The 15,215-nt window shown below is 40.8% G+C and overlaps 1 protein-coding gene across 2 annotated transcripts in view; it reads left to right on the forward strand.

Annotated features, from left to right (window-relative positions):
* Dgcr8 (DGCR8 microprocessor complex subunit) overlaps window positions 1-15,215 on the forward strand; it is a 36,902-nt gene that overhangs the window by 15,890 nt on the left and 5,797 nt on the right. Inside the window, exons 9-11 of one of the 2 annotated variants that reach the window (XR_007341277.1) lie at window positions 844-926; window positions 12,434-12,626; window positions 14,287-14,387. Coding sequence is in view for 1 of the 2 variants with exons in the window: in XM_015500441.2 (XP_015355927.1) it covers window positions 844-926; window positions 14,287-14,387; window positions 14,711-14,817 (291 nt within the window). In the remaining variant the exon portion in view is untranslated. Of the gene's footprint in view, window positions 1-843; window positions 927-12,433; window positions 12,627-14,286; window positions 14,388-14,710; window positions 14,818-15,215 lie in introns of those variants that run through there. The other variant, XM_015500441.2, reaches the window with a different exon arrangement.

Consider the following 15,215-nt stretch of genomic DNA (forward strand, 5'->3'; position numbering starts at 1 on the left):
CACTGTCCACTTCAGTCATGAGGAAGGCCTACTGTCAGTGTTAGAGAGATTCTACCTAAAACTGGTTTTGAGCATATAATCTACAAATGGGGCCTGGTGTATGGGTGGGAATATTCTGGGGTATGGTCTGGGCTGTCCCCTTGGCAGTGTCACTGTTTGCTGCCCAAGTGCTGGTATTTGCTTCCTCCACCCAGATTCTAGTACTAGACATCTGCATTGGAATGCCTTTTTTACTTATTTATTTTGCTGCGATGTCTTGCTGGCAATTGAACTTTGGCTGAGTCAGACTGAACCATCAGCACATGGGCTGTTATACTTACTTCTCCTCACCAGTGGTGGGTAGCAGCCCTGTTCATGTGGGTGTCATCCCCTTGCTCTGCCCTGTATATATTCTCTCCAGAATGTACCTCAGATCTAGTTGCCTTTCCTTGCCCATGGCAGCCACTGCCCTGAACCCTGTTCTGGATATCTGCAGTAGCCTGCTATCAGGCCTCTCTGTTGGCCCTCTCAAAGTTATATTTTCACACACCACCGATGCAGTTCTAAAACACATCCAAACTCCTCCTTTGCCTGTGATGAGAACTTCATGGTAAAAGTATACACACTTGGTATGGCTTGTGAAGCTTCTTGTAGCCTGTCCCATTATTGCCCTTCCTTAGGATGTGCTTTTTTTCTTATCCTATCCTGACCCTGCCTCTAAAATGCTTCCCCAGGGCTCTTGCTTACACCTCTGAACTGTGGAGATGGGAACTAGCAGGCAGTGTACCTGGCTTCCCTTTTAGCTAGAGCCCCAGAAAGAGGGCTGTGTTTACTCTCTCACCCTTGGGCTTTTTCTTTTTATAGCCCGAGCCACACTGGAAATTCTTATTCCTGATTTTGTTAAACAGACCTCTGAGGAGAAGCCAAAAGACAGTGAAGAACTGGAGGTGAGTTCTTATGGTCCTGCTCTGTTTAGAGTTATGGCTGCAGTGTAGCCACCTGCCCTATTGACCTGATCTGAGGCTTGCCCACAGGCCGTGCCCATGTCCTCTGTGCCCTGATTTAGTCATCCAGCCTCCAGGTTATTGTTCATACTTCATAAATAGAAAACTTGCTTGTCTTTTGTGCAAGCAGGGAAAAATTATCCTTTTTTGTTGGAGATTTTTGTCCCTTTGTTTTGCCACATTGAGTGTACACTATAAATGTAGATCTGTGGTGGGAATGAACCTTTGAGGTAGAATCTATAAGATTTTGATTGTTCTTTATGTTTTAAGAACCGTTTAAATCTAGTTGTAAACTTTTTAGGGTGAATATGATTTTATGGTTATTTTTAGCAAGGACTTTTCAAATTCTGAAGGATAGATTCTTTTTTTATGACAGCTTTATTGAGATAATATATATACACTATAAAATTTTACCTTTCTTAAAAAAATATTTTTTAATTGTAGTTGGACACAATACCTTTATTTTATTTATTTTTATGTGGTGCTAAGGATTGAACCCAGTGCCTCACACATGCTATGCGAGTGCTCTACTGCTGAGCCACAACCCTAGCTCTATATTTACCTTTTAAAAAATAAAACTGAGTGGATTTTTGTATATTCAGTGTTGGACCACCATCACAACTGTTTAATTTTAGAATATTTTTATCACTCAAAAGAAACTCCAAACCTAGTAGCAAGTCACTCCCAGTTCTTCTTGTTTTTCAGCCCCTGACAACCACTAATTTGCTTTCTGATCTTGTAATTTTCTAGTTTCAGATATTTCATGTAAATGGAATCTTATCATATGTAGTCTTTTGTGACTGGTTTCCTTCACTAGTATGCTGTATTATTAGCTGTAGGTTATCAGAATGAGGATGCTTCCTTTTATTTCTGGTTGTGCTGAATTTTTTAATTATTTTGAGACAGAATCTCACTATGTTGTCCAGGTTGGACGTGGACTCCTAGGCTCAAGTGAGCAGTCTACCTCAGCCTCCAGAGTAGCTGGGATTATAAACATGTGCCACCACATCCAATTTACTACTGAGTATTTTCTTTCTTTTTTTGGTGATGCTGGGGAATCAAACATGGCCTTGTGCATGTTAGGCAGGTACTTTACTGCTGAGCTATATCCCAAGTCCCTGCTGAGAATTTATTGGAGTTTGTTAGATGCCTTTCTACTTCTATTGAGATAGGTGATCATGTGGTTTTATTTTTTATTTTATTATGGTTTATCTTAGTATGGTGTATTACATTGAGTTTTAGATATTAAACCAACTTTGTATTCTTGATAAATTCCACTTTGTCGTACCATATAATCATTTGTACGTGTTGCTGGACTTGGTTTGCTGGTATTTTGTAAAAGATTTTTGCATCTGTATTTAGAAGGAACATTGGTCTATAGTTTTCTTGTAATGTCTTTGTCTGGTGTACTTATCAGAGTAATATTTGCTTTCTGGAACAAGCTGAACTTGAGATCCTATATCTTTTTTTTTTTTTTTTCTGATTGTATACAAAATATATTCACACCAATTCTTGTCTTCATATGTATACTTTGGATAATAATGATCGTCACATTCCACCATCATTTTTTTTTTTAAAGTAAAACTTTCTAATGTACCTTCTTTTACTATTTTTTTTAGATATTTTCCTGGTGGTTTTTCTAGGAATGCTATTAACATATAAACTTATTAAAACAGCTAGTTCAGATTAATACCAACTTTAGTTGCATGTAAAAATTTGTTCCTATTGTAGTAGGTACTATGATTGAGCCCAGGACCTTGTGTTTACTCTCACCACTGAGCTACATCCCCAGCCCCTCTCTGCCTTTTAAAAAAATTTTACTTTGAGACAGGGTCTTATAAATTGCCCTTGCTGGCCTTGATCTGAACCTCCAGAGAACCCTGTATTGTAGGTATACATCATCATGTCTAGCTTAGAACAAATTTCTTGCTTTTCAGTCTTTTGTCATCCACTGCTCTTTGATTTTTGTGGTTTCTGAAGAGAAATGCTGGTAATCTTATTGAGGCTTGCTTGTATTTGCTGAATCCCTTTTTTTGCTGCTTAGAGATTCTCTTCTTTGACCTTCAGCAGATGTGTCTAGGTGTGGATTTCTTTAAGTTGAGCTTCTTTGATGCGTAAATGAAAATTTTTCATCCAACTTGGGAAGTTTCAGCCACTGTTTCCTCAAATATTCTTTTTTCTGTTTTATTTCCCTGCTTTCTAGAACTCTAATCAATGTAAATTGTTATATCTAATAGTAAATTATTCCACAGGTTTCTGAATCTATTTTTCTTCATTCCTTTTTTTCTTTCTGTTCTTCAGACTGGATAATCTATTGATCTATTTGTAAGTTTGCTGATCTTTCTTCTGCCTGCCTGAATCTCCTGGGGAACTTCTCTAGTGACTATTTCATAATTCTCTCTCTCTCTCTCTCTCTCTCAGCAGTGTTGGGGATTGAACCCAGAGCATGATGCTGTGCAAGTGCTTAGCCATTGTGCTACACCTCCAGTTTCTCTTTATTGATATTCTGTATTTTGCAACATATTCTTTTTTATTTATTTTTTAGTTGTAGTTGGACACAATATTTGATTGATTTATATGTGGTGCTGAGGATCGAACCCAGGACCCCACACGTGCCAGGCAAGTGCTCTGCCACTGAGCCACAACGCCAGCCCCATTGCAACATATTCTTAAATTGCCCCCTTTTTTTTTCAGCATTCTTCTACAAGCTTTATTAATATTTCATCTGTGTTTTACCACAATATTGCTATTTTACAGATCAAAAAACTAAAATTTTAAGCTGATTATAGTACTGCAGTAATCCCAGAGGATGAGAGGCTAAGGCATGAGGATCTCAAGTCTGAGGCCAGTCTTAGCAACTTAGTGAGGCCCTAAGCAATTTAGGGAGATCCTGTCTCAAAATTTAAAAAAATAAATAAAAAGGGCTGGGGATGTGGCTCAGTGGTTAAGCACCCCCTGGGTTCAATCTGCAGTATCTCCCCTGCCCAACAACAACAACAAAAAAACACTAAAATTTTTAGCGAAATTAAGTAACTTGACCAAGGTTACACAGCTAGAAAGAAAACCAATATTCAGATGCAGACTACAAGAACTCTTTGCCTAATGAAGCTGTAAATCTTCCTTTTCTTTCTTTCTTTTCTTTTTTTTTAAACAATACTGAAACTCAGAGTACTTTAATACCGAGTCACATCTGTAGCTCTTTTTATTTTTATTTAATTTTTTTTTGGTACTTGGGATCGAACTCAGGGTCACTCAACCACTAAGTCACTATTTTGTAATTTATTTAGAGACAGGGTCTCACTGAGTTGTTCAGCACCTTGCCGTTGCTGAGACAAGCTTTGAACTTGCGATCTTCCTGCCTCGGCCTCCTGAGCCATTGGGATTACAGGCGTGTGCCACTGTGCCGGCTTAGTTCTTTTTATTTGTTCTAATTAGTTATACATGACAGTAGAATGCATTTTGACCCATCATACATACATGGAGTATAACTTCTCATTCTTGTTGTACATGTTGTAGAATCATATCTTATATGTACATTGTGTAATAATGTCTGATTCATTCTACTGTTCTTCCTACCCCCATACCCTCTCCCCTGCCTTTATTCCCCTTTGCCTAATCCAAAGTTCCTCTATTTTTCCTTAGCACCCCACCACCACCATTGTGAGTTAGCATCTGCATATCAGAGAAAACATTCGGTCTTCATTTTTTGGGATTGGCTTATTTCGCTTATCATGATATATTCTCCAGTCCATCTTTAATTCTTTAGACAGGATTTCTTTTAGTTTGAGTGAGTTTTTTATAGGTGATTTAAAGTCTTTGTCTGGTAATTTCTAGCTTTCTTAGGGATAGTTTGTATTAACTCCCCCCCAACCCCACCGCCCCAACATGTGGACTATATGTACTTTATTGGTTTTTTTGCATGTCTGGCCATTTAAAATAATATGTGGCAACTCTGAAAATCGGATTCCTTCCCCTCCCCAAAGTTTATTGTTTATGCTGTTTATTATTGTTGCTATCTATTTAGTGACCATATTAGTTTGCTAGGACTACTGTAACAAAATATAACAAAACAGGTGACTTAAACAACCATAATTTATTGTCTCATAGTTCTGGAGGCTAGAAGTCCAAAATCAAAATGTCAGACCAGTTAGTTCCTTCAAGGGCTGTGAGAGAAGGCCTCTCTTTTGGTTTGGAGATGGCTGTCTTTGTGTTCATGCCTTTCTCCTTGGAGGCATGTTTGTCTCTAAATAAGGACACAAGTCATATTGGATTAGGGCTTACCCCAGTGACCTTGTTTTGTGTCACATGATTACCTCTGTAAAGACCCTATCTTTAAGTGTCTGGAATTGTGGCTCAGTGGCAGAGCGCTTGCCTAGCATGTGTGAGGCTCTGGATTTGAATCTGAGCACCACGTATCAATAAATAAAATAAAGCTCCATTGACAACTAAAAAATAAATATATATTTTTTTTAATGTTTATTTTTTAGTTTTTGGAGGACGCAACATCCTTGTTTTGTATGTGGGTCTGAGGATCGAACCTGGGCCGCATGCATGCCAGGCCAGTGCGCTACCGCTTGAGCCACATCCCCAGCCCCTAAAAAAATATTTAAAAAAAAACCCTATCTTTAAATACATTCACATTATGACATACTAAGAGTAAGGACTCCAACATGAACATTTTGGGGGGAGACAATTCAACCTGTAATTATAATGACTTTCCCAGACTAACTTTGATAAGTCTATGTTCTTTTAAACATGTGCCTACCAAGTGAGTCACTGTTGCATTAGCTTAGTGGTCAATTGATGATTGGACAGAGATTTCCTTAAACTGTCCAGACCAGTAAGTCTCCCATCCTATGCTGAGGGGCTCTATATGCTTGTTGGGGCCCCCTCTGTGGTGCTGCAGGGATTGGCAGCTCTGCAGTAACCTTTCCTTCCACCCACGCACAACCTTCAGGCCTCCTAAATGGAGCAGTTAAGGCTTTCTCAGGTCTTTTCTGTGCCATCTAGATCCCTAGACATTGAAAAGCTTTTCAAAGTTCTATATGAACACCTCATTCCCCAGCTTTTCCTTATAAGATTTTTGGCCAACTTCTCGTTTGCACTACTAGTAGCAGCCTCAAGCAACTGCAGTATGAGGCTGTTATCACTGATTACAATGCCCTGGGGAACTGGGCTATTTTTCCTCAGTGAGCTCTAAGTCAGGGCAAACAGAAAAGTCCTGCCATGAGGCTTTTCCAGAGAGCTGCTAGATAGGCAAAAGAGTGACAATTCTCTGGGGTTAAGGTCTTGGGAACACATTCTGCCTTCAGTGGCTGCCACAGAATTGGTGTGAGTGGATGGGAAAGGGCAGGTTAAAGGGCCATAGAGTTCATGTTCTTACCAACATTTAACTGCTTTTCTTGAATAAACACTCCTTAGATTGTTGAAAGCCTTCGTTAAGTTTCAGAGTTCTGCAAAAGTTGATTTAACAATTTTTGCTAGTGTTCTTTTGTGGAGGAGCAGATTTTGAAGATCATTATTTCACCATTCCAAAAGTGCTTTAGGATAGGATGCATTAAAATTTCTTTTTTTATTTTTGTGAATTGATTAATATAAATATGTAGTGTTAAATTGCTCTTAAGTTTCTAAATGTTTTTTGTGCTTTATGAAACTTATTTTGTCATGGATGGTCCACAGATAGATCAGAGATGCCATTCTGCGTAGGTACAGTCTTATCAAAAGACAAAATTGCAACAAACTTAGTTTAGAGATCTTAATTGGTTTTATTTGCAATTCTATATTTGGGCAATTTGTAATTCCATATAGAGTGAGTGGTCTGATTGGCTGAGCAGAGGTATTTGGTTTTATAGAGAGAGACTGAAGAAAGACGGAACAAAGAACAAAAAGTAGATTGGTCATTTTGAAGTTACTTTCCTTATTAGAAGAATAGAAAAAATAACTTTTTGGGGGGTGGGGGTGGGGGGTACTGGGGACTGAACCCAGGGGCACTTAACCATGGAGCCATATCCCCAACTCTTTTTTATATTTTATTTAGAGACAGGGTCTTACTGAGTTGCTTAGGGCCTTGCAGCTAGGGCTTTGAACTCATGATCCTCTTGCCTTAGCCTTCTCAGTTGCTGGGATTATAGGGTGTGCCACTGCACTTTGGCCTGATTTCTTGGAAGGTCAGATAACAATTTAGTTTTGTTGCTAATTTTTGGCCCCAAACTGGAGGTCCTTTTCTCCTCTCAGAATTGTGGACCCAATGATAAGACCAAGTTCTAACTTAGCAGTGAAGGAAGATTTATTGTTAACTAAGATAATAGGAGAAATAGGGAGAAAGGCTCACCGACCCACTTCTGAGATTATTTTATATATATATAAAGAAATGAGGGAGAGGTTAGGTTAATTATATTCATGTCTTTTCTGTGAATGGACAGAGAATTTTTAGGAATTTGGGTGTCACCTCCTTTTATTCCTTTTATGGTTCTTTCCTATCCTTGTCATGGCAGTTGTCAACTGTTATGGTATTGTCGTTTATCATGCAGATAGAATTACATGAAGTTAAAATGTTTGGCAGTCAACTCTGGCAGCCATCTTAGAACCAATCAATTTGGGGTAGTCTACCTGAATGGGTACTACTTCTAGCTTAAGGGCATGTCTTCAAAGACAAACAAGATTAGGGCAGAATTCTTAGTGAGAACTTAAGCAACTTAGCAAGACCTTTTCTCAAAATAAAAAAATAACCCTAGGTTCAATCTCTGATTAAAACAAAACCAAAAAAATTAGGACAGGACTAGGTCCCCTAACATACAAGATTAGAATGCGTAAGAGTTTTGGTTTGGAAACATAGAACTTTATATCATTGGATGGACTACATTTTGATTTTTAGTCTTTTTTTCTGGTGGGGGGTGGTGTCTCAAACTTAGTCCAAAACATCCTGTAATTCTTTTTTGACCAAGGATTGAACCCAGGGATGCTTAACTACTGAGCCACATCCCCAGCCCTTTTTTTTAATATATATATTTTATTTTGAGACAGGATCTCACTAACTTGTTAAGTTGCTGAGACTGGCTTTGAACTCTTGATCCTCCTGCCTCAGCTTCCTGAGCCTCTGGAATTACAAAGAGGTTCCACTATTCCCGGGGCATAAACTTCTCCAGTAAAAGTTGCATTTCAGCTTATTTTCTGAATGACTCAACTATGGGGAAAATGGTTTTTCAGGGCAGCCTTCTGAATAATGTCTGCTAAGACTCCCTTGCGGCCATTTGCACTCTGAGGACAGGATATGAGGTTGATGGCACTTAGCCACGTAGGGTTCACAGCACCATCCTGAATGGTGACTCTGCCTGTCTTGTGATAATAGGGAACTCTGTGTGTGTGTGTGTGCGTGTGCGCGTGTGCGCGCGCGCGCACATGCACAGAAGTACGAGTAAGTGACTGGGTTCTGGTACTGGGGATGGTCCAGCTGTAAGTTAGTTTCTCAGCATATACCCTGGGACTTGTCTGGGAAGTGGACCAGAGACTGTACTGGAAAGTAGCTCTAGAAAGAGATTTTCCTAGGTGAAGAAGAACATGTAGGGGAGGGGTGCTGCTCAAGTAGCTTCAATTAGGTTTGGAAATTCCCCAAATCTCCCCTTGTGTGGAGTCTTTTCCATACCAGTCTTCCAGTTATCTAAAACCAATTATGTGTCTGATAATTCAGTTCTGACACTGTCTACTTTGAGTTAATGTCAGATCTTACAAGGTAAAGAGCTCAGTCTCACAAGGCTCATCCCACAAATGGGGGACCCCTGGCTACTGACATTCCTACTCAGCCAGCTACAAATTTGGGGATTCCCACATGCTCCTGTCAAGTTCATTAGTTTTCTAGAATGACTTCCAGAACTCAGGAAAACATTTTTCTTATTACATTTGTTATTAAAGGATAAATGGGTGGCCAGAAGAAAAGTTACATATGGTGAAGTTTGGAAGGATCCTAAGTGCAAGAACATTTATGTCTCGGGAGTTGGGGTGCACTGCCTTTCTGTCATGTGATGTGTTCATAAAACAGGGAGGTCCCTGAATATCCATCTAGAAATTTTAATCCTCAGTCTCTAGCCATCCTTCTCTCCCACTGTGGTCAGGGTTAGGGTTGAAAGTTCCGACCCTCTAATCTCATGTTTGATCTTTCTGGGTACCAGCCCCAATACTGATATTCTAAAAGAACTCCTTTATCTATCTCATTAGCATAAGCTTGGATATGATGGTGTAGGTTGTTTTATTTTGGGGTGTTTTTTTTGTTGTTGTTCTGGAATTTAACCCAGAGCCTTACCTTGCCACGCCACTTGGCCTTTACCACTGAGCTATATCCCTAGGTCCTACTGGGTCATTTTGAATTATAAAAGATACTGACATCACTCAGAAATACCTCAGGTTTTAGGAGCTGTGTGCTCAGGATTGGAGACCATACAAGACGTATTTTTATTATACCACACCTTGGTATAAGAGATACTTTTATATAGTGTCCCAGGTGCTCTGGAGAAGTTTTTTGATCCTTCTAACTTATTGCATGTATGTGTCTCTGTAGTTTCACATTTCTCTTGTCAGAGGAGAAAGTAGCTTTTCCTTCAGCAGGGTGGATATTTGAATAGTACATGCCTGACTGAAAGGGATGGCCATTGTGTTTCTAGAAAGTCACCTGGGATCTGGCAATTTTTCATGCTTATGAGGCTCTTTAGGTTGGAGTGGTCAGAATTGTGCAACTCTTCTCCAGGACTTCCTGGCAGAGTTGTGGAGATTTTGGAATAGTATACTCTCCTTGAGTGGCCTGGGGCAGGGCTGCTTTGGGAGCCCTCAGGTGATGCTTGTCAGGTGCAGTGATCTCAGAGTCTACCAGGAGGGCCTGAGTCCCTGTGCCACCACAGAGTAGAGAACCTTGGCATAAAGTGTGTGAATTGCATGATTAAAATGAGGAAACTTGAGGAACAGAATTGTCACCATTTCTTTTCGTGAAACTTTTGATCCCTTCATCACATTTTATTGCTAGCTGTGGGTTAGCAACATGATTCATAGTTGTTTGAGAATTTAGGTATTAGTGACCAGATATGTCTCTTTAATTTTTTCAACTTACTTTTTTATTATTATAAAGTTAAATACACTTTTTTGGTGTAATTCTAGGAGTTTTGACAAGTGCATAGAATCATACAATCAGTACCACAATTAATATAGACTATTTCCCTCGCTTCCCGCATACTCTCTCAAGCTATCTCTTTGTAGTCAAACTCCTAATTTGTATCTGCCGAAGGGTACTAGAATTTTCTCTATAGTTTTGCCAGTTCCAGAATTTCCTATCAATGGAGCCAGTGATAGCCTTTGAACCTGGCTTCTGTGCCTTGGCATATTTATCCATGTTGATGCATATGTCTTTAGGCCTTTTGTTCTGCTGAGTAGTTGCTACCAGATGGTTGAGCTACAGTGTCACTCCATTCTTACATGAGGGTCACTGATGCATTTCCAGTGTTTCACTGGCAATAAAGTTGCTCTGAGGCTGCCATGAGGATAGTGTGATCCTTGGGATTGATTTCTCTTAGGTAAATACCTACGATGGGATTGCTGGGCCAGATGACAGTTGTGGTTAACTTGGATTGCCCTGGTGCCTTTCTTACTAATTTGGTGGCCATGAACTGTGTGTCTGTCCCTTCAGCGAAACCACATTACCTTGATATCTTTAGATGGTATAAATCCTCTGGCTTTGTTCTTTTCAAAGAATATTTTTGGCTACTTCAGCTCCTTTGTCTTTTTATTAAAATCTGCTAATAGGATTTAAAAACAGTATGTTGATTCCTATTAAATTTTTTGATTGGACTAGTGCTGAATCTGTAGATTTAATTTGAGGAGAATTGACATCCCAACAATATTGAGTCTTCTAAATTATAAATAGTCTAACTCTCCATTTATTTACATGTTCTTTGATGTTTTTCATCAATGGTTGGTAGTTTCAGCACACAAATTTTGCTTATTTCGTGTTTTGGCACTATTATGAGTAGTACTTTGGTTTCAATTCCAATTATTCATTGCTAGAATGTAGAGAAAATTTATTATTTATATATTGACCTTGTGTCCTGTCATTTTGCTAACTTATTAGGTTTGGTAGTTTTTCTGTAGATTTTTAAAAATTTTCTGTGTATCGAGTCATGTAAACTATAAGTAAAGATGGTGTGGTTTCTGTCTTTCCAACCTGGATATCTTTTTTTTTTTCATGTTCTTACCTAACTGCCTTGGCTAAAGCCATTATTGAATAGAAGTGATGAAAACAGACATCCTGTTCCTCATCTCGGGAAGCATCTACCTCTCACTGTTGAATGTAATGTGAGCTATGGGCTTTTTGTAGATGCCCCTTATCAGTTTGAAAAAGGTCTTCTCTGTTCCTGGTTTGTTCCTGTTTTTATCATGAAAGTTTGTTGGATTTTTTCCAAAAGCCTTCTGTATCTATTGACTTCATCATTTGATTTTTCTTCTTAATTTGTCAATATAGTTAATTATGTGATTTTTAAAAAAAAAAATCTTGGGATAAGTCCTGCTTGGGTACTACACACACACACACAGTCTATATCACATATATATATGTTTATGTATCCTTTTTTATATGTGAATGGTTTCCATTTGCTGAGTAAGTACTATTTAGAATTTTTGCATCTGTGTTTGTGAGAGATATTTTATAGTTTGTGTGTATGTGTGTGTGTGTGTGTGTGCGCACACACATATGCACCCACAGTCATTGCCTGGTGGTAATGTCATGGTATTAATGTCTCATAAAATGAGTTGGGAAGTGTCCTCCTTGAGTTTTTTAATAGAATTGTTGTTTTTTTCTTACTCAGTAGTCATCACCAAAGAAGCCCTCTGGACCTGGTGTTTTCCTTGTGGGAACGTTTGTAATTACGTTTGTAATTACAGAGTTGATTTCTTGAATAGCTACGGGGCTAATCAGACTATTTTGATGGCTTGTGACCTTTAAAGTGCTAGTCTGTGTTGTCTAGACAGGAGTTAATGGGCATTAGGCTACCCATGTGTTCCTCATGGTTCTTTACTGTCCACAAAGCACTGATCAGTTGGGTTTGTCCTAGGCTGTTTGTCAACAGTGATTGTCTATAGGTCACTTCTGCAATTTTGTCTTCTTTCCCCAGCTGGAGCTTCCACACTTCCTTGGCAGGTTAACCCTCAACATGTGTGGCCTGTGGCAACTTGCTCTGTATTTCCATGGCATGGCTCTTTTACAGAGACTAATGTCTTTGTGCTTCTGAGCTTGTGCTCTCTAGCATACATGCTGGCTGGGCTCTGCCAGGGAGGAGTCTGGAGCCAGAGGGTAGGCAGCCTATCTGCCCAGCCCTGACACTGGCCCCACAGCCCAGGTGCTGACCTGTGGTTAGACCGTGTGTCCTTACAGCTGAGAGCACCACACATTGCTAATTGGTTGGCTACCTTGCCAGCCCTTGCTGATGGTTCCAGGGCCTGACGTCCTGGTGAGTGACTTTCCCACACTGATGCGGGCACTTGAGAGTAGAGGCGTCTCTTGGCAACCTGTTTGAAGACAACAGCCAAACCATGGCAGTTGGAGTTCCTGCTCACCATCCTCTGCAGTCCTCTTCAGAGATGCATCTTCCTTCCTCCGTGCAGTCCATGGTGAGTCTGCTTCCTCGCCAGAATAGAGCGAGGGCAGAGGAGCCTATGTCAGTGCGGAGAAGTTCTGGCACACTTTGGGACCTGCACAGCAAGGCATTTACGTTGAGTCTCAGCTTCTTCATGTGTCTCCAGGCCCCAAGTATTTCTCCCATCCATGGCTCTAGGCCTCTCTAGCCCCCTTCAGACCCAGTTGGTGGGAGAAGCTCTGTAAGGGCTGTGGGCTCCTGGTGGACTCCCTCTGGCTGGTGAGCCCCACTGTTTCTTGTCTGTTTTAATCTCTTCATGCGTGTTTATTGTCAAGTGGGTAAAGCTAACCTTTGCTCAGAATCTCAGGGGTACCCTGTTCTGGGTTGCATTGTGTCCTCTAAAAAGCCATTAGCACTTCATGCTAATCTCTAATACTTCAGAATGTGACCTTATTTGCAAACAGGGTTTCAGATATTGTTAGTTAACATGTGGTCATAGTGTGGCAGGGTGGTTGTGACTGGCAGTCTTATAAGAAATAAGAGAGGGAGAAAACACCAAGTGAAGATTGGACTGGTGCTGCTATAAGCCCTGGGAGCCTGGACCACCAGAAGCTGGAAGAGGCAAGGAAGGATTCCCTAGAGCCTCCAGAGAGAACTGACTTTGAATTTTTTTTTTTTTTTTAACTTTTGACCTTCAGAATTGTTAGACAATAAACTTCTGTTTTTTAAAGCCACCCACTTTGCTGTTCAGTCATGTGTTAATGGGGACACATTCTGAGGAATGTGTCATTAGGTGATTTTGTTGTACGAACATCAGTGTGTGCTACATTAAGATGGCTATGATGCCACTAGGTGATAGAATCTTGTGCCTATTATTGGCATGTTTGTTCTCATTGGTGCATTTCCTTGCTTTGTTACTGCAGCTCCTTCTAGATAGGTGGTCTGTGTGCCAGAATGGGCTGGACAGCATCTTCCATTCATCTGATACTGGGTTAGCCAGAGAGTGAGGAAAGGAAAGGCAAGGTCAGGTGTGAACTCTGTCCCTGTGGCCAGTGCACGGCTGGTCTTATACACTTCATAGTTGCCTGCTTCCCTATGACTTGTTGTGCAGAATTTTGCTTTTTCCCTTTGGTGGTTATCTTGGTTCCCTGTTAACCCTTCTTGCCTTTTCTGTTCTTTGATTTAATTGATCTGATTGTGTAGGCAGGGCAACAACATAGTTGGAGACTACAGCCAGGCCAGGCCCAACCCTTCCTGGCTTTCTCAGACTGGTGTCTTTGTGAAACTTTAGCTCTTGGAGAGCTAGCTTTAATATGTCTGGCTTCCTTTCTCCTACAGTCTGAATTATGAGAATGTTAAAGGATCTCTTGGAAGATGGTTTATCATTAATTTCTGTTGAGTTGTTCATAGTTAATCAGAATCAGATTGAGAAGAGATGTTCCAGATCTTCTGTGTGCTCAGGCTTTTTGTCATGCCATGCTTAGGGGAGTGGCTGAGGACATGGGCAGCTGGTCAGTGAGGTATAGAGTCACTGGTCCTCCACACTGGCAGATTTCTAGCAGGTCTGTAGGGGGTGTAAGTGAGGTAACAAGAAAAGACATCTAAGCATGGGGGGGGGGAATTAACAGCAGGGGGCCACCTCTCTGAGGCTGTGGATTTGGCCAGGACTAATGAGCATCTGCTTTGTGTTGTAGTATTTTAACCACATCAGTATCGAGGACTCGCGGGTCTACGAGTTGACCAGCAAAGCTGGGCTGTTGTCTCCATATCAGATTCTCCACGAGTGCCTTAAAAGGTAGGGTGGGAGGTACTTTTTGTCCTCAATCAGGTCATGGGAGCTCCTGGGCATCCCATGTCCTTGCTGGCTATTTGGGGTGAAGTCACTGCCAGTTTTCCCTGGGTTCACAGGAACCCTTTACCCATGGATGTCAGGCAGAGCCCCATGGGATTAAATTAGGTGTATGGAGAAGTTTCTTTTTGTCAGTTAGGAAACACTTTGGGGAGAGGTTGGCCTTTTCTTCAGTCTTTAACAGGCTTTTCCAAAGAGCTCTCCTCCCCAGAAGCTACCATTTTGTCCCTACAGTTGATACCCCTTGTTGTCTTTGTTTTCTCTTGAAGAAACCATGGAATGGGTGACACATCCATCAAGTTTGAAGTGGTTCCTGGGAAAAACCAGAAGAGTGAATATGTCATGGCATGTGGCAAGCACACAGTGCGCGGATGGTGTAAGGCCTTTTTTCCCCTGCTTCCCACATAGGCTGATATGTTTTCAGATAACTACTGGGGAATGATGCCAGGTTGTGTGGTCTTATCCTCCTTTCTACATGGCTTGGCCCCTCTGTCATTTCCCTGATATCAGTCCTGAGCCGCAGCTGTTCATGTTGGCTGCACATATTTGCCTGAGGTTGGACTGGTAGCTGTCCTGCCTGTGTGTCTTCTTCCTTTTCTACTCCTCTCTTCATCTAGCCCCTAACCATGTGGTGGGAGAAGGGACCAAACTCTTAGAGCAGCAGGCAGAGGTTCCCATCTACTAGCTGGCTACCACCTACCCCACTGTATTCTGATCTCTGTGGGTACTACCTGTAGTCTGCTCACTTTGCATCTTTTTTTTTTTTTTTTTTTT

Source organism: Marmota marmota, unplaced genomic scaffold (genome assembly GCF_001458135.2).
Source record: "Marmota marmota marmota unplaced genomic scaffold, marMar, whole genome shotgun sequence".
In the NCBI taxonomy this organism is placed as follows: Eukaryota; Metazoa; Chordata; class Mammalia; order Rodentia; family Sciuridae; genus Marmota; species Marmota marmota.